Source organism: Passer montanus, unplaced genomic scaffold, assembly GCF_014805655.1.
Source record: "Passer montanus isolate IOZ18808 unplaced genomic scaffold, ASM1480565v1 scaffold93, whole genome shotgun sequence".
Lineage (NCBI taxonomy): Eukaryota > Metazoa > Chordata > Aves > Passeriformes > Passeridae > Passer > Passer montanus.
Window position 1 is genome coordinate 693,777 of NW_024374701.1, and position 26,146 is coordinate 719,922.

The 26,146-nt window shown below is 50.3% G+C and overlaps 1 protein-coding gene across 1 annotated transcript; it reads right to left on the minus strand.

Moving 5' to 3' along the window:
• Nucleotides 1–1,262: 1,262 nt before the first annotated feature.
• NUDT3 (nudix hydrolase 3) lies at nt 1,263–26,044 on the minus strand. The gene is made up of 5 exons (XM_039695918.1): nt 25,657–26,044; nt 14,840–14,950; nt 7,623–7,667; nt 6,964–7,048; nt 1,263–6,199 (listed from the first exon to the last, which is right to left on the minus strand). The coding sequence occupies exons 1-5, from the start codon at nt 25,753–25,755 to the stop codon at nt 6,030–6,032; spliced, it is 510 nt and encodes a 169-aa protein (XP_039551852.1). The 5' UTR covers nt 25,756–26,044; the 3' UTR covers nt 1,263–6,029.
• Between the last annotated feature and the right edge of the window lie 102 nt (nt 26,045–26,146).

Genomic DNA, 26,146 nt, shown 5'->3' on the forward strand with positions numbered 1-26,146 from the left:
GGGAACCACAGAGCGGGGCAGGACCCCCAGTGCCCCCCAGCCCAGCACGGACCCCTCGGGAGCCTTCCCCGCTGCCACCATCCGCCGCTGCCCGTCCCCTCCCAGCCGAACCCTGCTGCGCCAGGGCTAAAAATAAACCCATCCATTTCTAGGAAAGCTCCTTGGAGAGCATGAGCGAGTGGGAGCACATGGCCAGGAGCAGCACGCGTGGTCTGGGGGAAGCGGCATCCCCGGGAGAGACCGGGGGTCACCAAGCCCAGGACACCTGCAGCATCCCCACATCCCGCGGGGACCTTTATGATTTACCAATCCGCTGCTTCCCAGAGCACCCAGATGAGGGAAAAAGGGGAATCAAAGAAGCTGGGGCAGCACAGGACCTGCTCATCCCTGGAGAAATCTCCGCCTTGCTGACCTTGGGGTGGGGAAGGATGTCAGGGGGGCTGAGGGCAGCATCGCCGCCCACCCTGGGGACACGGCACCTTCGTGCCCGGGGTGTCAGCCAGAGGGACAAAGCCGGAATAGCAGCACAGGGTATTTATTTCTGCCCCAAACCCCGCTGTGAGCCATCAGCCCCCTCCCCTGCGCTCCTCGGCCCCCAGCACATAACTGGGGACAGCTTTGCCGAGCCGCTAAGCTCCCGTGTAAGCAGCTGAGCGCGAGCGGCCGGATTTGCAGGCAGCGCATCCCTCGGGCTGCTCATCCGCGCAGAAAGGCCGGGCTGCGGGGCCGGGTGCCTCGCCGCTCGGGCATTAACGCGGATTAATTCCGCACCGCGGGGCTGTGGCACCCCAGCGCCCTGTGCTCTGCGGGAGGAGCCTGGCCGCACCCAGCTCCCAGAGGGAATCTGCAAAGGCCCGCTTAGGGGTGGGTGTGCACACCGGGACACGTTTGTTTCGCAGGGAAATGCGGGAGGTCGCTGCTCTGTGGAGCAGGCAGCCCCCCTGGCACCACTCCGGCTCCACCCGGCCTCTCCCGCAGCTGTTCTGTGGGAAGGATTTTGTGGAAGAGGTGGGAGCACATTCAGAGGCTCCTCGAGGCTCTGTCCTCAAAATGCCCCTTTTTATTGCGGGGAGCATGTCCCATCAGCGAGCCCATCTCAACACCAGGGAGCCTTCACCTTCCTTGGTGACATCCCTCCAGTTCCTCCTCCAGGCTGTGACTGTCCCAAGCCACTGCAGGGACAGCTTTCTCCTTGGGTGACACCGTTGCCCAATCTCGGAGTTCACCTAGGAAGCAGAGACCAGGCAAGAGGCAGAGCCGTGTGAAATACTGGCGTGTTTATTGGTTGGCACTAGATTACAGCCCACACTCTCGGCAAACTGGCACCCACCAATTTCATTTTTTCCATTTTTCACTCTTTTAAAGACAGTGGCGGCCTCCCTCTCACACACAACTCAACAGAGGAAACCCCTCGTGACAGGACCCACCCAGCTTCACACACGGAGAACCTTCCAGCCTTTCTGGAGACACCACAGCTGAGAGGTCAGAACCATGCAGGGATGTCCTGCACCTGCCAGCCAGCACTGAGCAGAACACCTGCTCCTGCAGGTGAGGTCCAAGGTACCAGCTCAGAACAAAGCAGAGATGCTCAAACCCCCACAGCTCTGACCAGCCATGGACAGTCCTTGTTTTGGGGAGGAATGGAGAAGCCTCAGGCAAAAATGCCTGTGGACAGGAGGCTGGACAATGGACGCTGGTCATTCATCCCTCAGATGGGTCTGGGGTCCCCTTCTCCTGATTTGGGGGGACTGCCAGGAGCCCCCCATGTACACACAGCTCATGGAAGGACTGAGCAGCAAATGCAAAGTGATCATTCCAGATTTTCTGATTTAATAAATATAAAATAGGACACACAGGAAATTCAACAAACACTCTCAGACCTCCCCAGGTTTCTGAGGCAATTCTAGAGCAAATTCATCAAGTATAACATCAAAATTCCCATCTTCCCACCAAAAAGAAAACCAAACCAAAAACAAAACAACAGAAAAGAAAAACCTCTATGGACTAGCACCAAAGAGAGATGTATAAATCTCCTAAATACAACTTCAGTCCAGTTCAGTTTCTTTTTCACCACCTCAGGTTTTTTTTTTCCACCAGCTCCACTTTAGTTTTGTACAGACCCCTGACACTATCCCAGCACAGCACCCCAGGATCTCTGCATCCCAGAGCAGCTGGATTAGTTCATTCCAAGCTTAGAAAAGGAGAATCCCACCCTGTGTGTGCCAGGGGCTCGGGGAGCACTGAGGGACACCCAGCCATGAGGTCACCACGTCCCTGCAGGGCTGCAGCCACCAGGTGATGCCGTTATTGAGGAGAACAGAGCCAGGAGGGAAAACCCAGCCTGGGAGCAAGACCAGAGCAGGCCCTGGGTCAGCCAGAGGGAAAAGCTCCTCACAGTCACTGCCTGGGGCAGGTTTGGCTGAAGGTGCAGCTCCATCCTCCCCCAGCACCAGCCACAGGCTCCACTTGGGAGGGTGAAACCCCAAAGCAGCCCCTGACCAAGCCCCAGTGCACAGGGATGGACGCTGCACCCGGCTGTGTGAAACCACAAACAGGTTAATTTGGGACAAAACAGAGAGAACAGGCAGGAAAACCCACAGCTCTGCTACAAGGGGTGCTCGCTGGACCTTGCAGCCTCCAGGATTTTGATCCCTGCTCGCTGTGGAATGCTGAACACAGCTTCTGCATGGAAAAGCTGAGGCAAAGGCCCAAAGCCTCTGCTGGATCCGGGAAGGGAACTGAGGATTCCTGACATTCCCTACCCACATTTTTAGCCACTGAATACTTTGTGGCCACACAAGGGAAACAGCAACACTTGCAGATTCCAGCCCCTTTTCATTTTTCCCTTTACAGAGTTTGCTTTAAGGCACATTCCAGCTCAGGCTGAGCGAGCTGCCTCAGTGCTCCACAGGAGAGCAGGGAAGAGCTCACAGCACCCACCTACACAGGAACAGAGCTGCTGGGAATGCTGACACTGCTCCTTCCAGCCCCAAACCCAGCTCCCAGCTTCCCCCCAGCAGCAGGGCAGACAGCAGCAGGTTTGGGTGCTGCCTCCCCAGCACCCATGGGTGAGGGACCCCCTTCCCCCTTCCTCTTCCCCTCTCCCAGCTGGGTGATGAAGAGCAGCCCCTCCTCACCTCACAGCCCACAGCAGCTTTCAGGACCTGCCAGGAGGGGGGAGCAGAGGGCTGCTGCACCTCCCTGGCTGTCTGGGGACACCCTCTGTGGTAGGCAGCTCCCAGCAGTGCCCAGAGAGCACAGCCGGGCTGAGAGCCAGCTGAGAACTGCTCCCAGGGGATGCTGAGACACAGTGACACCTCACACAGGGGTCAGGCCAGCTGAGGTAAGAATCCCACGGTCCAACACCAGCAGCTTGGAACAGCACCGGTCTGAGCACAGCTGGGAGCTCATCCCCTGGGGCTCGGTGGCCCCGCAGTGACACTGAACACTGCCAGGGCTGCAGAAGCAGAGCCACCCTCCCACAGCTGCCCTGGGCCTCTCACAGACAGAGCAATGCTCAGTCCCAAACCAATTAACACCAGTTTAGGTAAAACCACTCCAACTGCTGTATGAGCTCTGGAGGAACCTCAGCTGCTGAGGAAGATGGGAATTGTGTGGTGCAGGGAGAGGTTCAGGGAGCACAGGGCTCAGGCCTGGTCTGAAATGTGCATCTCTTCCACCAAGGCTGTTCCTGCCCCAGGAGCCATTTCCAAGGCATGTTATGCCCTGTAACATCAGCCACTCCGTGGTAACAGCATCAATCCATGCCACATTAAAACACTTTCTTGGCACAATTTATTTTTTCTGACCCAAACAAATAAGCCATTAGCAAGTCATTAACAATATTCTACCCTAAATTGTCAGTTTAACAGCCCTGTAAAAACATTTTTAGTTTAAAAACAAAAGTGTGCATGCTGCTGATATTAAAACTGCAGTTACTCTTTCAGGAGTACCAGCTGTTTTGTTGCAAAGCATTTTTCCAACATACTAATCTGTACAGTGGAGACCAAGACTCGTTGAAGGCAGTAGATGGCTGTGTCAGGTGCCTCGCAGGGCACGGGGACAGCGACTCTGGGAATTTCTTGGACACTTCCAGATGGAATATTCAAGCCCTTTTGAGAGTTTGGTTCAGGCTGACCAGCACAGAGTGAGAAAGGATTGTACATTCGTCTCTAAGTTGAAGTGAGCTGAACTGGTGTAATTTGGGCTCAATTCCAGACGCTCGGGTTTGAGCTACTCCTTGAATAATGGGCTGTTCCTTACGCGTGGTTTTCCATGTCAGCGATCACTGGCACTGCTTTTGGCCTTGCTACTCCACACCGATGAAAGCAGGGAGAACAAGGAAAGGAACAGAAAAGGATCTTAAAATGAACAGCTTCTTGCCAAACCAGCAAGGATACCATTCCCCCTTGTCCCAGGCTCCATGGATATTTCTATCAGATTTTCATATTGTAAGCGCTTCTCAGGAAGAGAGAAAACTCCAGAACAGTGAGTGTTTATTAGAATATTTTTTGTTAAATAAAGAGCAGGAAAAAAAAGGAAAAAAAAAAAAAAGTACTGCAGATTTAATTTCACATCTTGGCTCTGCTCTGACAAAGGAGAAGTTACTGAACTCAGCAACCACTTCTTGTCCCAAGCCAGGGATTAATTAATGCCCCTCCCAAAACTTGTACCTGTCCCAACCCACCCCCCGACCCCAACCCCAACCCTTCCCATTTTATTTCCCAACTAGACAACACTGTTGGCAAATCAAGACAGCATGAAACTTACAGCAATAAAACAACAAACCCCCAGGTGAGTGCGCCAACGCGTCGGGGAGCCCTCCTGCGCTGCTGCCCCGGGAATGCTGCCTGCAGGAGGCAGCTGTACCTTTCACAGAGGGCACACTCCAAGCACGCTCCACGGTGCGACCCTAAGTGCTGCAGAACCACAGGACAAGAGACTCAACACCCGAATTCTCCCCCCGGAGGCTCCTCTTCGGGGCCGCGCGCGCGGCTCTCCGAGCGCGGCCCGGTGCTCGGCACAAACCCCAAGTGTCCAGCTCAGCACGGCGTAAGGCATGTGGACGAGAGAGACACGAGCAGGACGCGGCGGGAGCAGGGGACAGCGGTGGTGAGCCTGGCTGCAGTCTGTCCGTCCGACCCCCTGCATCCCCGGCTCCCACCGCAGCGACCCGGGCGCTGTTGCAGCGCTGCTGAGGCTGTTTGGTTTTGGCTCCAGACCAGCTCCAGTGCAGTTTCCCTCGGATGGAAACGCAGAAACGTTGGTGGAAGCTGCCGGAAAAGCCGCGGGGATGGCTGCAAGGATGTCTGCAGGTGATCCGAACTCTGCCCTCAACTTCAAGTGTCACTGCACTAAATCGGGAGATACTGGTTGGGGAGTGAACTGGCCCAGCCACTAGCACTGTCACAGAATGTGTGTGTTTAAAAAACAGAACAAAAGGCAAACAGATTAATTATGAACCCTTCTTTTCAGAAGCAGACCAGGATTAAAAAAAAACCTCCCGCAAAATTAAAATGTTAGATCCTCCATCTAAAAAAAAGTTTATACAGACGTGCTGCGAGTAATCCCCACACGGGTCTGAGCAGCACCTTACAGTACAGACTAAGACTTGAAGAGCTGATCTCACATTGGAAGTCTTTTAATTAAAAAAAAAAAAACGAAAAAGTGGCTCTGGCTGGGGTGACACGAAGGGGACACTTGGGACACTTCAGAGCACAAGGCAGATGCGGGGCTGGCAGCCTCCAGGCCGTGGAGCGGAGTACCGGGAAAGGGGCACTTCATGCACAAAATGTATTTTACAAAATACAGATCCAAAAAAAAGAAAAAAAAAAAAAGCAAAAAAAGCCAACAACAACAACAAAAAAAAATCATCCCACCTTGCACTAAATCGCAGCACTCTGAACACTTGCTCTGCCCCAGGCGGCTGCCCATGCCTGGTGTGAGGGAGGAGGCATGGAAACGGGGAGGGGAGGGAAATCCAGGTCTCAGTCTGCTTTAGGGAACTGCTCGGGCAGGGACGTGCTCAGTCATCTGATGTCGGACACGGAGCCCTCGGAGTACGGCGTGCTCATCACCGGGGTGCCGTTGTTGGCCAGACAGCCTTGCCTCAAGGTCTCAAAATACGAGGCCTGCACTGGTTTGTGATACTGCAGAACTTTTATGGCATCCTCTATCTTGAACCATTCCCTTTTCCTTCCTGCGGGCAAAGAGAGAAATCAGCTAGATGCAACAGAATGGTGTTCTCTGATCTCAAGGGCCTCCCCCTCCAACCCCACACTGACAGCTCCCATCCATCCCCAGGGACAGTTCAGGGCAGTACATCCCCCGTCTCACATTTCTTAATTAAAAAAACCATTATTTTACAACTTCTGCAACTTCTATTCAAGCCAGATGCTCATTATATGATAACTCACAACACACACACCAAGCACCACCCAATTTCCATCAGTTTGCAAGTGGACTTCAGTCTCCTGTGGACAGCTCTCAGTTCTTAGTCTTTCCATCAAGAGCCTGAAGGGAGTCATGTTCCATTTGCTGAAATGCAGTCACAAACCTTGTGGCAACAACAGGTTCATTTCCACTTGAGAATCCAATTAAACACAAAGGTTTCAAAGGTAACAGGGAATGATTAACCCAATACTGCTCACATGTATTTCCTCTAGTCTCAAACAGGACAGTTCTTCACCTTTGCTTGGTACCATCCAGTGCAAGAATTAAACACAAAATTGCTGCAGAGGCAGCTGGACACTCAATTGGCTTCTCCTGAGCCACAGAGGTGACAAATCATCAATTTCACCACGACTTTTTTTCCCAGGCAACCAAAGGACACAGCGCTGCAACTTTTCCCAATGACACTCACACACACTCCAGGTCCCAGTGACACTCACACAGACCCCAGGTCCCAGAGGGGTGCTGAGCTGACCTGTGGCTTGCTCCCACCAGTTAATGCACCAAGCTTACCAATATTGACAGAGTCCTCCCAGTCCTCCAACACTTCGGTGACGATGAGTACGTAAACATAAGTCCTGTGCTTCCTGTCCCGGTTCTGGAAGGAAAAGGGGACAGAGTAACAACCAACCAACAGCAACCACAAACCCTTCTAGGAGGGCACTGGGCTGCTGCAAGATGCAAACTGCCCACCTTGGGTGCAGCTCCTGCCACAGCACAACTTGTTCTTAGCTACTAAAAACTGCTGTGTTTTAAGTCAGAGAGGTCTGAAAGTGTTGATAGGGACACCCAAAAGTGTAGTTCATGATCTGTGGACTGATGTGCTTACAAATTAGTTCTTCAGCTGGGAAGGTTTTGACCTATTTCACATGAGTTTGAAGGAGTCAGTGCCAGAACAACAGCAAGAAGAGCTGTATCCAGTATATGTTGATGCCAGGTGTGGCTGTGAGTGCTACAAATAAAGGGGAGACTCCACTCCCCTGCTTTTGGCAGCACCAAGAATATTCAGCCACACCAGTTACCACCAGTGATTTCACTGAAGTGCCCCTTGCACAGATCAGAACTGTGTTTTTATTTACCAGTGAGGTTCACTCCACAACCCTGCAGAGCCATTGTTACTCCAAGATGATTTTTTGCAACAAAATTTCACAGTGTCCACGTCTGAAACTTACCTCAAAAATTCCCACTAATCTTCCTAACGTCCCTTTCACTCCAGCCTAGGGAAGTTCAAAGAGAAAAGAAACATGCTTTAACAACAGCTCAGTACATGTGTCCTACTTGTTGTGCAGGACCAGTTCCTTTAGGACGGAAAGCAAACGCTCTAAAATTCTGCTCGTCTTAAACCAAGACAGTCACAAGGCAAAAAACAGAAATGTATCCTCAATGTCCAAGCATTCCCAGGGTTTTTTTCTCTTGTTTTCCTACATTCAAACAATTTTGAATTCAATCAGGAGGAAGAAGAAATATTTGAGGAGTTACTCCTTGCATACCAATACAGTCCTCGTGACCTGAATCTTCTATGCAGGTTATTACAGCCTGAGCAAGGGGAACATTGGCTTTGGGGTTTGGCAGTTTTACCCCTTCAAAATCAGAGTTTAAGGAAATAAAGTATGTGTAAGATATTCACCTACACCCCAAGAGTGATGTGAAAGCTCCCAGGTATTTCAGGGGTGTCCTGCACACACCTGAAACAAGCTAACATAAACACAAAATGCTGTGATGTGGCCCTGGCAGCAGGAACTAGAGAGGTTTGGATACAACACAAAGGGCAGATGCACACTGAAATAAAGCTCTTGAATCAAGCAGAGGCACAAATCAAGAGATCTAAGCAACAGTTTTGTCTGTTTGAATACTACTGAGGATGTACCACTCCATCACATTTGGTGTCCCTTTTGGCACCTCTCTGCTGCCTCCCTCCCCACCCTCCTCAGCTCTCTGTGCAAAATCCCAGCCCACTCTCCTGCCCTGGCTTTATATTCCCTCTGTTTTATGACTGTAAATGGTTGGAACTCAAGTGCTACAGACAAGATGAGATCTTGCTCCATGATTTAACAGGTCTGAACCAACCCACACAGCCTGGCACACGACCCAGCCACAACTGGGAGGTAGAGTCGGCTCCATCTCCAGCAGCTGGAACACATCCCATGAACAGCCCAGGGAAATTGTGCCTCTTGCAGATGAGATACAGAGATATGATTATGCCAGGCTGCTCTTTTTTTGAACAAAAAAAAAAAAAAAAGGGGTTTGAGTCACATTAATGATAAGACAAATTCTCTGTCCTACTGACCAGCTGCCGCACAGTGCTGTCAGAAAGGAAGAACTTTCTTTAATGAGACAATTTTCCTGATTAAGTTCCAGCCTACTGTATGAACAGGTACCAGAGAATCCAGCCAGAGAACACCTCACTCCTGCTTCCAGGCTGCTGATGTGGAACTGCCCCCGGAGCAAAGGGTTTGGAGCTCCCTCACCGAGCAGTCACAAAAAATCTCGAAATCTTTTTGGTAACGCGCTCCACTTCTAGGAAGTGAATCAACTGAATCTCCCGTTTCATTTTTGGACACCAGCTTTATTGTCTCACCAGTACTTGTGCCATCCTGCTCGGCCAGAGGTGCCTCCCAGCCTGTGACTCTGGGCTATTTCTGGAGCGAGCAGCAGCAATTCCAGGCGGGTCGGTGCCCGCGTGCGCAGGACGGGCCGGGCACAGCCCGCTGACCTTTGTGATTCCACCTCCTGTGCCAACCCAGCTGACCTGCCCTCAGCCCTCTCCCCAGGCATCTGGAATGTAAATGCTTCAAATGCATTTCCCTCAAGGAACTCCTTCAGCGCTGGGATTTATTTTTAGCTCGGCCGTGTTCAACAGGCAGCAGAAACACGGGGAGGAACTGGAGGCTTCCACCTTCACAGCACACGGACAGGAATGCATTAAAAGGTGAAGCATCATCAAATATTTCTGGAAAATAACTGTCTTAAGCAAATGCTCCACCGGTTCCTAGAAAAGGTTGTTGAATTTCTGCTCTCCCTACCTGTAGGCACTGAATCAGAAGCCAGGGATTTTGTTGTGATGGTTTAGTGAACTCTCAAGTCTGACTAGAAATAAATTTATCTCCAGGCAACTGGCCAACCTGGAGACGAAGGATGAGTTCTGCTCAAGCAGCCTCCCAGGCAGTTTATCCCAGCTCTAGTAAGTAGCAGAGGGAGGTGAGGAGCCCTTCCTTCTGTGCTGGTAAAGAGATGATGGAAATAACGCTGTCTGCAAACCAGGATCCTCCTGCTCTGTCCTGCCTGGTCTTATTTGCCCAAAAAGGCACAAAAAACGATGCCAAGACAAACATGTCTCGTAGAAAAATCATGTTGAATTATCATCACACAACTGGAGAAAGCTCTAAGCTTTGCTTCACACACAAACTTCTCATGTGCAGTTGTAAATGGCGACATAAAAGAATTGTTTGGTTCAAAAAAAAAAAACATTGGGCTGATTTTACCAAAGCCTGCAAAACACATCAGCCACTGCTCCTGGGGGCCAATGCCTCTCTCAGCCCATTTTCCAGGTACAGTGGATTTTAAAGACAACATGCAGGACACCCAACACCAACAGGATTGTCAAACACGTGGTTTTGATAGAGCACTGAATTCCCACACCAACAGGAGAGTTGTTGCTGTAGAATGGAACAAACAAATATGGAAGTGGAATTCACAGTCTCACACAAATTTCTAACATAGAAGTTGCTCAAGACACCTGAGAAAATAACCTACAGCTGTTATCACTGACAAGTCAAGCTTGGTAACCAGCAAGAGAACTGCCAGGCTCCTCTCTGGGCTCCCCATCTTCTCCTTTTATATGGGCAAGATTTTCTTGAAGAGTTAAAGCACAGTCCCAGGCTCACCCAGGATTGCAGCAGGGTCTGAATCTTAATTTGCAGCAGATGACTCAGGAATTTTCTCCTTGATAGTAAATTAATGGCCCTCCTGGGCCAGACAATGAGGCAGAGGCAGCACAATTGATTTTGTGGCCCTCTAAGCACTGCAAGTGCTGCAATCCTCCAAGTACAAGGAGAATCCCAGGAGGATCCCAGGAGGATCCCAGGAGGATGCTCCTGAACCCATCAGCAGGGGCAGGAGAGCACCAGCACCAACTGTTCCAGCTGCAGGTGTGGAAACAAAGCAAGGCAATCACACTACAGGATTCCCTGGGAAAGGCACACTCAGGTACAAGAGGCCACAGAGCTGGCAAAATGAGCTTTTTCTCTGCTCTGCTGATCTAAATCAGTGTCCAGGGTTCAGGGGAGGAGGAAAAGGCAGCTCTGGCAAGAGCACATCAGCCACAGGCACTGCCAGAGCCAGCTGCCTGCCCAGCACACACTTCAAACCCCCAGTGCTCCCAGAGGGGTGGGCTAGCAGCTCAGGACAAGCAACAAAAACCTGGAGGAAATGAAGCTTTACTAGTTCTGCTGCTCATGGAACAACTTGTTTTAATAAAGAAAAATTACTGAAGCCATCCAAGAACAGCAGGTTCAGGTTTCAAAGCTGAAAATAAGTTGGGGTCAGATGCAAAAAGCAGCCTGCAGCAACACCATCTGTTCCTCGGGACAGCTTTTATTTCCTTCCATCTGAGCTAAGGAAAATGTGGGTTGGAATTTCAGCTATTTTACTTTGCTCTATTAGGCTCAAAGCCTGCATCTACTACAGATTACTGCTGGGCAAGAGAACTGTGGTGGAACACCCAAATCTTTGCTCTAAGACCTGCACTAGTGAAGGTGCAAATCCCACCCAGGAGGGCTGTGGACACGTTTGGAGGATGCTGATTCCAGGCCAGCTGGGCAAACTCTGCCATCTCAGAGAGGGCCAGACTCATTCATCTAATCTGGTACTGCATGACACCTTTATTTTGTGAAATAGAAATGGAATTCCCTACCAGAATGAAGAACTTTCTGCAATCGTTTTTGTGGAGTCTGAGTACACAGGGTAAGGGACAGTGACTTTGAGCCACCACTTGCACTGGGTATGACCAACGAGGAAGGGTTCAAAGGCCATCATCTCATCATTTATCTGTGGGCCCTGCAGTACTTTAAAAAAAAAATCTTCCCATTTTAGCACTGAAAGATATCAATATCTGTGTTCTAAATCACTAACAAAATACATGAAACAGGAAAGATTATCTATAAAGCATGTTTAGAAGAGGGAAAAAAAAAGTTCCAGCAACCAGATCAAAGCACTGCCGTGATGGACTATTCTTGATATTGGCACCAATTGCCTGTTTGATCACAGATCAAGCACAGATTACCTGGCTTTTGACTCCCATGAAAAAAAGAACAACCAACACTCCTGCAGTGTTATAAAATTTGACATTTATTAAGTATTTAGAGGTCAGGATGTGAAGAATGCTCTAAGTGAAAAAGGAACTGGTGCTGAGTGTCACAGATGAGTGTGGAGGCTTTTTCCAAAGTGGCTCTATAATAAGTTTAAGGCATCTAGTTCTAAACCATGATGTTCACCAGTTGTTCACACCCACAAAAACCCCTTACTCCTAAGCAAAGAACACACTCCATGAGCACCACGACCTGTTTGAAAAGGGCACACACCTTCCACAAGGTGAACTTTAGAACACACGTGGAGTCCCCAGCTCTGTAAAACTGACTACAGCACTTCTCAGCAACCTGTCAAAAAGAAGAGGTTTCCTCTGAAGAGGCTGCTCTGACCCAGAGCTGCTGTGTCTGCTGTCACTCTGCACAAACAATGCCCAACAACTCCAGTCACTTCCAATTTCATGCAGACAACAGGGAGCATGACAAGTGTTGGTACCTGTCCACTTTAATACTTGTGCTGGTACAGACTAATAGAGATAAGGACCACCTCAAACTAGGACAAGGACTTGAACTCAAACTGGGACAGAGGGATCACAGCCTTCACTCAGAATCAACATTTCACTTTTGGAACAGAAAGAGGGAAAAGTTAGGTAACTTTAGATGACAATTATTTCTGCAATAACATGGATAAACCCAAACACACACAGAGTAAAATTAAAATAGTGAATGCAGAAGTTAAAATGTTCATTTAGGGAAGCATGTTTTGGAAAAAAAATGCACATCATGCAAAAGAGAATGAATTGGGAAGAGACAGTCTGCTGTCATCCTGGCGGTCGCAGGAGAGAAGCAAAGAGCTCAAACCTACTCAGAAATCAGCCTGAGCTCCAAATGACCCCAGAACAGCTGGATTCACATGGAAGGGAGAGCAAGGGCTCCCAGCTGGGAGGGTGGGTGCTCCTGTCTTTCCCAGCACTCCTGCTGTGCTCCAACAACATCCCCCCTGCACCCAGCAAAGAGCTCCAAACAGCTCGGGGCTGGGGACGTGGGGGTTAATTCCGTGTGCAGCCCCTCAGCACCAGCACTCGAGAACAGCCCAAAGGGGGAAGGCCTCACAGCCCTAAAGCTCTGCCAGCACCACTGCCAGCTGCAGGGTGCTCATGTCAGACAGGTCCATGTCAGCTCCTCCACCTGCACCTCACCCAGGTGAGCCAGGGGTGCCCAGGTGAGCCAGGGGTGACCCAGGGGTGCCCAGGTGAGCTGGGGGTGCCCAGGTGAGCTGGGGGTGAGCCAGGGGTGCCCAGGTGAGCTGGGGGTGAGCCAGAGGTGCCCAGGTGAGCCAGAGGTGCCCAGGTGAGCTGGGGATGCTCAGGTGAGCTGGGGGCACTCAGGTGAGCCAGGGGTGAGCCGGGGGTGCCCAGGTGAGCTGGGGGTGAGCCGGGGGTGCCCAGGTGACTCCCTGTGCTCCAAGCTGCTGCCGTTCCGTGCTGGGAGCAGCCGGGCAGAGGTGCCTCTCTGGGCAGAGCTCACCCCTGCCAGGCTGCCAGGGCTTGAGTTACACTGGCAGCAGGCAGGGCTCCACGTGAGCAGGGAACACCAGCCGAGGAGCAGGATTATCTCAGCCAGCCCAAACCAGTTCCTGTGCTGCTGAGAAGTGCCAGGGCTCCCTTCCAGGCAGAGCTGTCATGGAAAGAGCGCGGCTCTCCCAGGGCGCTGCTGCCCGCGCAGGGAGTGCCCCTGCACATTTATTTTAAGGGTTGAGAGGCAAACTCTGCACCTCTTGAATGAACCCTGGGCTTCTGTATCGAATCGCCTCATTATTAATAATAATAATGCTTGGGCTGAAAAGCAGGAGTCTGCAGCTAAAAATATTTCTATTGTTCTGGTTACACTCACTTTGGCTTGTAAAGCAGTTGAAAGGTTGCCGAGTTACTGGAAAAGCAGGAGCTGGGTTACAAGCTGGAAATAAAATTTGCAAGCAGCAATTCCCAGTATTAGAGAGACCTGAAGATACTTAAAAAATAAACTTTGACTGTATAATCTCTTTCTGATAGACTGCTAGATTATAAAAACATCCAAAGGGAAACATGCAACTCGAGATCTGTCACATTTGGTTAGTCCAACACTCTGAATATTCAGAGTTTTGTTAGACATCAGCACGTACTTCCAAATAATTCAGGAAAAAACCTGTATATACCAGACAATTCAAAAAAGCAGCTACAGGAGCTTCCTCCCAGGTCCCATCAATTAGCTCTTGCTTTCTGTTCTGCACAGAGCCCAAAGATTTATAACCCTCTCAAAAGCATTTTTAATCCTGCCTTATGTAACTGTGAACTTACTTGGCCCTTCCATCTATAATCATGCAGTCATTTCTGAACCTAAGCATCTCCCCAATTGGTTAATATTCAGAAGCAAATTCTAAAGACATGTTCTACATACATTGCAGTCAACTGCTATTTACTGCCTTTACACTTCTTATGAAGAAAAAAATTGTTCTTCCAGCAGCTTTAAGAGAAAAATGTGCCTTCTCCCTACAGCCCATTGATCTGTGTTTGATCTGCTGTTTGATCTCCTTCCTGAAAGAGCTTCAAGCAAAAAAGAGAAAATAAACCAACCAACCCATGCACACTTTAGGAACTGCTGCTGGTAACTCATGGCAAATTTCACTTATTCACATAAACCTCACCATGTATTCTAAACCAAAAACATACCTAGGTCCCTATATTTTGATTGCTTTTAGTGGCTCCTAGGGATTTATTTCTACCTTCTACCCAAGTACTAGACAGGTCCACAAAGGTACAGCTGAATTTTGAAGCTCTCTTACATAGAAAATGAAGCAGAGACTATATATACACTGAAGTGACTAGAGCTGAACTTTATTTTCAGTTAAAGCTATCAGGCAAGGACAAGCTCATTCCAACTGAGAGGTTTAATTACATTCCCATGTTCTGTTATTTAGGACTCCATTTTCCTCCCACGTGGGATGGGGATATCACCAGTGACCCTGTCTGCCTCTCCACCTCAAGGAGAAGCAGGAAGAGTGATGAAAACAAGCCCAGAGAAGGCCAGGGCAGGGTGAAGGCACTCACCTCCTCACAGACCTCGCGCACGGCGGCCACGCCGGGCTCCTCCTCGGGCTCCATGCCACCCCCGGGGACAATCCATCGGTCTGGATGGCGACTGCTGCTCACCAGCAGCACCTGTGGAGAGCACACACAGCTGATGGGGCACCAGCTGAAGGGAAGAAGATCATCTTTGTGCCCCACACACCCCCAGCCAGCCCTGCCGCTGCTCACTTCTCCCTCAGCCCCATCCGCACAGCCGTGCAAATCCCAGCAGCAGCGACACCGAGGCGCTCCCACACTCTGTGTAACCTCAGCCACTGCCTCTCCCTGCCCTGATGCACGGCAGGAGAAACTGTCCTTGCACACCAGAGCACTCACTGGCACTGGGCACAGCATCACCCACGGGGGCTCACTGCAGAGTTCTCACAGCTTGGGATAGACCCCAGGTAACAACACAAATGCACAGATGCTGCTCAGCACCTCCACCCTTTGCAGAAGCACCTTGATTTAATTCTCCTGCTGCCTTTGGCCCTGCCTGTCCCTGCAGTTCTGTCACTAACAACACATACACAGCCCAGGAGCTCCCACTGCACTATTAGTGTGCAATTGTCTGAACACAGATTCTCAGCCTCACTTCTTCTGCAGCAGGCACTGAGGATTCAGCTCTGGAGCCAGAATTTGGCTACTTTTGGTTTAGAGGAGTTTGTTTAATGAGGTATAAGCAAAATAAAAGCCTATATTAAACCTACTAAACTTAAACCCCCCCAAGAAAGAGCTGCATGGAAGGACAGACTTTTTGTGAATGAGAAAAATGGTTCAACCCTCTTCCCAGGAGGGATTTACCATACACATGCTTTGTGGCAGGTTTTCTTGAAACAGTATGTTTCATTCCAGGGTAATTCTGCTCTGTAGAAGTTCAGGTTCTGATTTGCCTTCCCAGCAAGACAAACTCTAAGTAACACTCTCAACTGGCTACAGACTGTCCCAAAGAACAGCGAGACGCTGTGCTTATTAAATCTACTTGCAATACACCCATGAGCAGAGATGGAAACTTAAAACAACACTAATACTGTTGTCCAGCTCTCCAAACAAAGCTCCTTCATTAGAGTCATCCTGCTGTACTTCATCATTTCATGGGCACAAAGCTCAGAGCCAAAGCGACTTGCTCCAGAAACTTTCCAACATACCAGTCCAATTAGGTTCCAGGCCAGCTGTAACAGTGTCAGACATTTGGGAGTTACACTGCAGAGACACTGAAATGCCAGGCTTTACTGGGGAAACAGTGATTTGCCAGTAGGATATGAAAAGATTTGCACTAATTACCCAAAGGAATCTACCTACAGAACTCAAATTAAATTTCCAAAACAAAAACAAGCACAAGATTTCCAGGATTTTTCAGTTGGTTTACCATGAAATTCTCTGACCAATCTCATCTTGGAAACAAATGAAGCTGCATGAGCCACCTCAGTTCCACAGTTCCAAGTGGGATGGTGCCTGCCCCATCCTCTGGCCAGGTTGTGACAGAACATCGTGTGCTTTACAGTGACATCCCAAGTGTTTGGCCCTCTCCAAGAGGAAGGCAGAATTCCTTTCCTCCAGGCATCCAGTCCATGTAAAACTCCACCAGAAAGCCATGCCTAAATAGGGAATGTAAACTTCATTCATCCTCAGAGCCCTCGGGACAGCAGCCAGTCCCAGCCAGGCTCCCCAGCCACCTCACTTTGCCACTGTGCCTCTTCCTAGCACAGCACTCAACTTCTCCATCCCCACTCATCACCCAAAAGAGTTTGGACTCAAATTCCTGACTCCAGGTCAGCTGGTGATTCTGAGGACAAAGACAAAAGAGCAGGAACAGCCATTTCAAGTGCACCTTTGCTGCCAGGTAGGGAAGCACCAGCTCTGCCACTTCCCATTGCAATTCAGACCTCCAGCTCGAGGGGAAAAAAACCCCAGAAAAATATTAAAAAAAACCCCAAAGAACCAGATCTTTGAAACTCAGCACAGCACATCTCACAGCCCTGAACTCCTGCCACCTTCCAGGTGTGAGAACAAGGACCTGCTAGGGAACCCTGGACACAGACTGCTCCAGGAAACCTGCTCGGGCTGAGACAATGCCTCAGCAACACACCAGGAGGAACTTCTGGGTGCAAACAATGGTTTGAGGCAAAGTAAATTAACTTCAGCTGCTCTGGCAGTTGAGCATTTTCTGAATAGAATTAACATGAACAACCCTTGCTGGGAAGGAAAAACCTGTCATTCTCACACTTTTATGTAATCAGACTATTTCCTGTTTAATAAAAAGGAAATCCCATCAAGAGACTGCAGGAAACAAGCCCTACAAGGTCATTCTTTTAAAACAACTTCAAACAGGATATTGCTACCAATGAGCTCTCCCAAGACAAAGGGGCTGAGTTCCAAAGGAGGGGGAGACATTGCTGTGTTGGAAAAAACCCACACTTCCACCACCAGCCCTGGATCCCAATACATGCAATGCATTCAGAGAGATCAAGGAAAAAGCTGTCAGCATCCAAACCCCAAAAAGGTTTGGGTTGGAAGGGATCTTGAAGCCCATCTCATTCCACTCCCTACCACCTTCCAGTAGACCAGTGCAGGGTACAGCTGACTTTTTAGCTCATTAACTTCTTTGTTACATAAATAACTTTTATTTTAATACATCCTAAAGTAGTTAATTTAATCTAAACAGCTATCAAAAAATAACCCAAAATTTAGTTATGTTTTTAAATCAGGCCAGAACACGTAGGAAGGTCAGATATTTCCATTTTATCCTTGCCAAGCAACTGTGTTTAAAATGGCTACTGAGACTCTTGGCCTGCCAGGAATTTTGGAGTTGGATTTTGGAGCCACGTCCTGCAGACTTTTTGGAAAAGCATTTGCAGGTAACACACATGTCACATGGCCAAGTTGTGTTTTCCAGGATTTCAAAGACAATTATGTCATTTCAAAGCAGGGAAATGAGCAACACAAGCCTCTCTGGCAAGGCAGGAGGTGGCCCTGCTGAAACTCTCCCACACAATCCCCCACAAAAGAGAAAGTTTAGAAAAATAAGCCAAGTTTGAAGTGTGCAGCAGGGGCTCAAAGCAGAGCCTCATGGCAAGAACCTTCAAAGCTGCACACAACAAACAAACCCAAACAAACCTGAGCAGTACCAACCCCGCCTGGAGGAGACAGGAAACACACCAAGACATCCAAGGCTGCCCAGCCAGCTGCATGGAGTAAGGAGCTCCACGGGAAAAGGGGTAAAGAGTTTGTCCCTGGGATAAATCTGGGCACCCCCTTACACAAAGCTGACTTTAAAACAACCAACACAAACCTGCTGTATCCACGTGGAGGGGTTTTTCTGTCTTCTTTTCACAGGAATCATGAGGCTCTGCAAAGCAAGAACTGGGCAACCAGGATCAGGCAGAGATTTAACTCCTCATTTGTGGAACAGAGGAGCAGATTCCCAGGCTGTTCCACGCTGTGGTGGATTCAAACAACATCCACCACCCATAAATAAAACAAGAGCAGCTCCACCGTAAGGAACACGATTCCTCGAAAGAGGCTCCACAGCAGCACTGGAGCAGACAGAAAGGGCCACAGCCCTGCGAGGAGCTGGGCCACAGCATGAGTAGAAAATGGGCTGAGAACCTTCCAGACCTCCAGGAAAAGCCAGTGCTCCCCACCTGTGCCAGCCGGGGCCCGGCGAGCTGGCAGCCAGCACAGGGAACAGCAGGCAAGATGTAAAATCCAGGGTCTGGCCCAGCAGCCTCCTGCTGCCAGGAGCTGATCCATAGCTGCTGGCTCCTGACACAGCCTCTGCACTGCCTTACAAGCTTCCTCTCAATATTTTCAGGCTTTCCCTCAATATTGACATGCTTTCTATCAATACTGTCGTGCTTTGTATCAACATTAAGCTATAAATCACGTCGTTTGCACGGAGACTGAAGCACAAACCTCCCGGCACTGCACCTCATTTCCCACTCCAGCATCATTTATCAGAGCACAGCCTGCAAGGAAACTCTGCTGCCGCAGAGGCTGCAGGAGCTGCGAGGAGAAGATGGCTGACTGCAAGGCTTTTGCAGTTCAATCTGCCTTTGTTTCAAAGTTTCAGTTTAAAATGAGTGTGTTCTCAGGAGCTGAGCTGTGCTCCCATGTGCCCCACGGCCAGGCAGATTCCAGAGCTGGTGCTGTGTCCAGCATAACAAACACCTTGGGTGCTTCACTCAAAATTAACAAAATTCTCCCAATCCCCAAATATCAGTCCTGTAATGCTTTTTCACCTGACAAAAGTGAGATGTCCATTTGACCACACCAAATCACCTTTAAGCCCTCTGACCAGCAAGGGGTGAGAACTGCAGGAGCAGGGGGAGAAGAGGGACACTGCTGTCACCAAAGCTGTGCAAAATGAATCTCATTTCCCTGGCAGCAACACAGCCTCGATGACTCCCCACCAAATCACGCGTTTTGCCAAAATGCAAAGGCAGTTTGCCCCAGGGTGCACGCCAGGGCTCACGGGAGGGCTTCTCCCACCCTCTTGCTATTCCAGGCACGTTCTGGAGCTCGCACATGGTAGGAGTGAATCCAGCCGGCCCTGCACCTGCCAGGGTCAGCAGCTGGGACCACAACACACACTCTCACCAGAAACCCCTCCCTGCCCATGACGCCCTGTCCTGCCAGGGGCATTCCAGCTCCTCAACAGGATACGTTTCCTTAGACAAGTGTTATTTTTGCACAGGCACCTGCACCAGGCTCCGTGGGATAATGGGATTTAACTGAAAACGTGGGATCCAGGAGCTGGAGGTGGGAAATTCACGGCAGGACGTGGAAAAGGGAAGGGATTTGCACTCGAGAACTTGACAAAAGTAAAGCACAAGTTTTGGAGCGGGAGCAAGAGGTGAACTGGAAGAAGTTCAAGTCATTTCAAGTGCTTGGATCGCACCTACAGTCCTATAACCAGAGAGGAAAAAATACAGCAGATTCTGTTGGTTTTTAGGCTGCTGGTTAGAATAACAATAATAAATCACCGCGTCCCGCGCTGCTGCTCTGCCTCCAGAACTCCACAGGTCCTGTTACTGCTACTGCAGCGCTCCTGCGACTTCAGAGCCACTGCCTGCTCCTGCCAGGGAGGAACACAATCCCCAGTCCTCCCCCTCCAGCGAAATTATGGTTTAGATAAGCACAGAAATTATCTGCAACATGCCTTCCCATGCCTCAGGAGCAGCTGAACCGCCTGCAGCAGCCGCTGCTTTCAGAAGCCGAGGGCTGATAAGGGGCACTCCCAGAGAGAGACCCCAGAACCTATTTCTGCCTGTCAAAACCAGTTTGGTGACCACTCAGTGCTTACACAACTTGTCCAGGCGCACCTTTTCCAGGATAAAGGCTGGCTTGTAAAGTGCCTTTTTCAGTAAGGGAGGAAAAAAAGCAATGAAGAGGTATTTGGGCTTTTTACAGAGCTGTCAGCAGCTGCACACTGTTCTGATTAACCACCCTACTCAGGACATACAGCACACACAAACTCTGGGGAGCTGCTCAAATATAAGTAGATAATTCTACACACAGCATCAATCTGTGTCACCTGCAGGAGGAGAGGTAACCCCTGAAACATCTGACAAAAATCTACCCAGCAGGTAATTGTACCCCTCCGAATTTCACAGGTTAACGTGAGATTTCTGAGAACAAAGAGTCAGTGTGCCATATCCAGTGGCAGACAGGAATTCTGAAACAAACACACACAAAATTTGAGAGATCTTTGCTCTGTGCCGTCAGTCCTTCAGCTGGGTTGAAAAAGAACAAGTGTTTAAAGTAAAACAGGCCCTGTTTCCCAGCCACTGGATGTCACCTACAGCACTCCCACACGGATGTTTGCTATTTGTAAGGTAGAACTGAGTTTGCTAATTCTGCTCTATCCAAGCAAACCGGGACAACTCTCCTTATTTTAAAAGAACGTAAAAGTCCACACACATGGTTGGGTTTGGGTTTTTTTATTAAGAAGGGAAAGAGTTGTTTTTCCAGATTGTGAGAGTCCATCCATGGAAAGATAAGGTCCCCTGGCAGCAGCCCCTGCTGGGTGCACCCCCAAATGCTGGTACCTGTCTCCACACTGCAGGAGTTTATCTGAAGGGTGAGATGAACCGAGTAAGGCAACTGGGCGTGAGGGCTTTTTTAAAAAAAGAGGGGGTACAGAACACACAGAGTGAGGAGAAAAAGCTAAAAAAGCAGCTCGTAGCCAAGCACTAAATGGATCCGAGGTGGAAGAAATTCCAAAGCAGTGTCCTGCAGAGAACAGACACAGCCACCACTGTTGGGTCCTTCTCCAGATCCAGGGTGGAGCACACCCTCTTTCCACAGTCATCACTTTTCCCTGAGCTGCAGCAGAACAAAACTGACTCAGTTCTTCAGTTTCACAACAGCTCGCTGAGCTTCCAGTAAATGAAGTGAAAATTTAACAATTTTCATTCTTTTGTTGTCTGGAAAAGTACAAGAAACCATGGAATTGCTTGTAAAACTGTTTAGTGACAGCTGCTTTTGTGGGAAGGCAAAACACTTTTTCAGATGAAAGCCGGGTTTTGCAGAGGTTTATCCATGCTCCTGCTCTCGGAGAACACAAACTCCAGATTCTACAGGGCTGAGAGGGACAGGAGAGGCACAGGCAAGGAAAGTCCCACACCAAGCTGGCCCTTATCCCCCTGGAGATGTGCTGACAGGATAGCAACAGAGCAGAACTTCACTCGGGTTCAAGCACAACCTTTTATGCAGCAGATGGGAGCAGGCAGCCAAGCCCAGCCATCAGAACAGGGATTCTGAGGCTATTCCACAGAAAGCAGGATGATCATATGATGCTGGGCTCGCTTACATCCCGGCACTGAAGCACTCGAGAGGTTTTAGCTGTTGTTGGTTTGCACTGGAGCCAAGGCACAGGGGACAGCCCAGGAGCACCTCGTGATCCCCACCACACACGGGGTTCCAATGCCAGCCCTGCTGCGTTACATCACAGCTGGAGTAAAACCCGCGAGAGGCCAGAAGGAAAAGGAAAAAGGTTCGTTTGCATTCCAATGGCTTTCCCAGGGGCCACCCGGCCCAGCTCTCCCGTGACCACCGAGGCTCAGCCGTGCCAGGGCACCGGCCCCTGGGTGAAGCCTCTCTTCTCCCGGCTCCATTCACTGCTCAGAAAAGATTCTTCCCGAGGCATTTTCTCAAAAAAAAAAAAAAAAAAGTCTTTAAAAACGCCCGTGGTGAAGGAGCAGCTTGTCCTTTCACAGATACAATGTGGGCATGTTGAAACCCGCTGCTGCCCCATGGCCCAGTGGTGCCTCTTCATCCTGCCACACACCACCCGAGCAGGGCTCCAGCTGCTGGGCCAAACTGGGCCAGGAGAGGCATTTTCTGGGATGTTTCCTCATGGAACAGCTGGTCCACACAAAAAATATGTGTGTGATGTAAAAATAACACCCTGGTGGCAATGCTGAGGGGCAGGGACACCCCAGGCAATGAAGGGACCACAGGATTTGGGAGCTCTCCCTTCACTCTCCTTCCACAGTTCTGCAAATATTCCAGGAGTTCAGTCCATGTGAAAAGATGGGAATGGCAAAGTCCTGCTGTCTGGCTGCTGGAAGGTCCTCTGAAGTGTGTTCCCACTTTCTGAATGAATCCCGTTGCTGCCCGAGCTCTCCCTGTTGCCCAAGGATGTGGATGGTGGTTTGGGAAACCACACACAATTTGGGGGGTTCCACAATGCCCAGAAAATGTAAATTTTTTTTCTCCATTTGAGATTCAGGTTGAAATGAATTCTCCCCGTGCTAGTTTTTAAAGGAATATGTAACAAAGGCATCTTTTCAGCCAATGCTTGCTCTTCCAAAAACGTTCCAGAGCTTTTTTCATGCCCAAAGAAGCGGCCTCCAAATGCAATGCAGAGACAATGTGCGACTTCCAGCAGCATAAGGAAAAAATAAATCACTCAAAAACGAAAAAAGAACAAAGTATTTTTCTCTTAAGCCTCTTTATTTGCAAATGTAACACCAAACCAAGGACATGGTGTTTTATCAATCTCCAGGGATTGCAAAGATTTCAATGAAAAATATGTCAGTGAACTGAAGAGTCAGGGGGAAACACCTAAACAGAAGAAAGTAGCCTCCTCTGTAAGAGTAAACAGAATTCTCTTATTTCTTCTTGTCCATTGACAAACTGTTTAATTCAAGAACTAATGAGGGGTTAAAAACAAGAAAAAAATGGATTTTTGAATTCATAGCAGGAAATGAAGAAAAAAGGCAAGACTAAAGTTCTACTATTTCTTAAGCACTTAAAAGTAACAGTAATGAGAAACAGACAGTCATAGGAAAAATCCAACTTTAATATAGAAAGTTTAATTTATTTATCAAAACACGCTTCTTTTCTTCTCTCTTCTTTTCAAACACTAAGCTTTTAATAGCTCTTTAATGTACATACTTTGGCTCTGGCTCTTTCTCCCCTCCCTGGAGAGACCTTTTAAAGAGATCTCAATTTCCACTTAAATAGAAGCAATCAATAATAAAATACGTCAGTAACATTAAAAAGTATTATTGTCCAAGAGCAAACCAGAAATCTTTCACAGTCATTTTATATTCTGTACTTAAATGTGTACAGGTAACACCTTCCTTGCTATCAAAAAAGTGCAAGTTGCAGTGAGTGGACACCAGTCAGCTTCTCTCAAAGTTTATTTAAAAGCCAACAAATGAGAATTATTTCCCAAGAAGTAATTAGAAAGGAAAATTAATAAGGTGTCCTTTTTGCTGATTTCACTCATTGACACAAGTTTAACTCCAACACCTTTTGGCCATGGCCAAGTGCAGGATCTGGGCACAGAGTCCATCCCAGTGGGGTTCACTCTGTGGGACAGGCTAAGAACTTTCCAGATGTCTTTGTGACAAGCCCCCTTCCTGGGCAGCTCCTGCAGCAGGGCTGTAACAGGTGGGAGCAGAGGGTGCAGCCTCAGCTCAGGGCTGAACCCACAGGTACCACACACAGCCTCCAAAGGCTCTGAGACCAGACCCGTCCTTCCCTCATCCCACATCCCAGGAAACCAGCCCAGCCCGGAGTGCAGCCCTTCCCCAGCAGCTCCTGCTCCCTCCTGAGCTGTCCCAGGGCAGCACAGCCACTGCCAGCTGCCACTGCGAGCTCAGGGACCAGGCCACCAACAGCGACCACAGGGACAGCAGCTCACCCAGAGCCTGCACTGCCCTGCTCACAGAAACCTCCCCGGAGCTCACAGAGCCCTGGGAATGTCCCAGAACAACCAGCACAGGCAGCCAGCTCCCTCAAACCCTGCCTGGAACCAGAAACACATCGTTCTACTCCAGCTCTCACCTAGAAACTGGAGCCTGAAGGAGTTTAAATTCAATCCACTGTAGGTGGAGACCACAGCAGAGACACAACTGACACAAAAGTGGTTTTAAATCTCAGCCTCACACCAACCTGACAGCTGAGCCTGCTGCAAGCATCCATCCCACGCCAGCGTGCCTCGGGAACGAGTTCACTTTCCTCCTTGGACCTCTTGGGTCAGCACTGTGACACTGCCACAGAGCCGGGTGTCCCAGCACCCTGAGGGCTCTGACCCTGCCATTAACACACCCGGGTGTCCCCAGCACCCTGAGGGCTCTGTCCCTGCCATTAACACACCTCGGTGTCCCCAGCACCCTGAGGGCTCTGTCACCAGCTCCCACGGGCTGGAAGGATCAGCTGGAGCCTGCACAACACAGCAGACCGAGGTGTGTTAAAATAAAACTCACAACCAGTCACATGCTGATTGCCTCAGGCACCTGTTAAAAGTACTTTTCTACCCTAAGCCACCCTGCAGTCACACATGGCAAAGCTTGCACCTCTGGAGAAGAGCCTGCAAATTGCCCCACTAATTGTGAACGATTCATCAGGGCACTCCAACGCCCTCACCCACCCGTGCTGAGCACCCCCAGCATCACCACACAAAACAATGATGGTCTTCTTCATGGTCAGGCCATACATTTCCTGGAAGTCCGTGGGAAGGATCAGTTACACTGAATGCTGCACCAGACACACTGCTGTCATTTCAGACCATTTCTGCTGAAATGCTGACACTCCTCATCAGGCCAGCACAGTTACAAAGGGCTTGTGCAGTCTCCTTCACGTTAAATAATAACTGGATGCATGCTAATTGCCTTTCCTCCAGTGAACTGTCCGCATTCCCTTCCGATTTCCTGTAGCTACAAATATGATAATCAGGAGAACAAAGACTTTAGCACAGCCACTCGGGCACAGCAAACGCAGCGGAGTGTGCACGCCTGACTCCAGCAGCAGCAGCAGCAGGCAGACCTGCAGCCTCGCTGCTCGGAGCACCCCGAGCCCACCTTCAGGAGGTGTCAACAAAGACTCGAGTGAAATCGCACACGGGAGCGAAGTTTCTCGCCGTAACTTCCCGGACAATGCAGCCCCTTAGCAACGCGGCCGCTCTCAAACCGACCGATCCACCTTTAATTCCCACTTCCTCCCAAACTCTCTGGACAGCAACTTCTGGCACTCCATCAGTCCCCTTTTATCCCAGTTTCTTTTTATAAATCCGAGGTCGGGTTTCCTCGCCCACCTCATGTGATGTGCTGCACTGAAGTTCTGCCAGCGCGGTCGGTCCCGCACTGCCAAACCCCCTCCCGCGCTGCCCTCAGCCCGTCCCGCCGCCCACCGGCATCTCCCCGGCTCCGGCGGACAGCACCAACCCAGTGCCAAGCACCGGCTCTCCCAGCGACGCTGAATGACGCCTCTTAAAAATAAAACCCCGCCGGGACCGAGTCCCCGCACCGCGGGCGGCTCGGGGGTCCCGGGCCGGCCTCGCCCCTCACCTCCTCCTCGCTCTCGCTGCGGAAGCACAGGCAGGCCGCCCGCTTCTTGTAGCCGTCCCCGTCGTAGGTGCGCGTCTGGTTGGACTTGAGCTTCATCATCCTCCGCTCCGGGGGCGGCGGGGCCGGAGGACGCGCGGCCCGGAGGGCGGGGGCGGGCGGGACCCACCGGGCGGCGAAGGACGGGGGGGCGCGGGGGAACCGCCTGCCCGCGACAGTCTCTCTCTGGGTCTCGCTTCGTGGGTCTGGCTACGCGCTGCCTCCCTTCGCCCGCCTCACCCCTGCCCTCGCTCCCGGCCGCGCCGCCGCCACCGCCCGCGCTCCGGCCACCGCCGACGACGACCGCGCCGCCATCTTGGGGCTCGCTACGCAAACGGCGTAGCGCCGCCGGGCGGGGAGGCGGCGCTGCCCCCGCGGGCTCACGGCGCGCCCGCTACGCGAAGTGCGCAGCGCGGCTTCCAGAATCGCTCCCCCCATCGCTGGCGGCGCCGCC

What these genes read in the sequence shown, in the direction of transcription:
- NUDT3 (XM_039695918.1), bottom strand. Translation starts at nt 25,755, where the DNA reads ATGATGAAGCTCAAGTCCAACCAGACGCGCACCTACGACGGGGACGGC. An exon ending in TGCGCGAGGTCTGTGAGGAG is followed by an intron (nt 7,668 to 14,839) that starts GTGAGTGCCTTC and finishes GAACTTCCCTAG; the next exon opens with GCTGGAGTGAAAGGGACGTT. An exon ending in GGAGGACTCTGTCAATATTG is followed by an intron (nt 6,200 to 6,963) that starts GTAAGCTTGGTG and finishes CTTTGCCCGCAG; the next exon opens with GAAGGAAAAGGGAATGGTTC.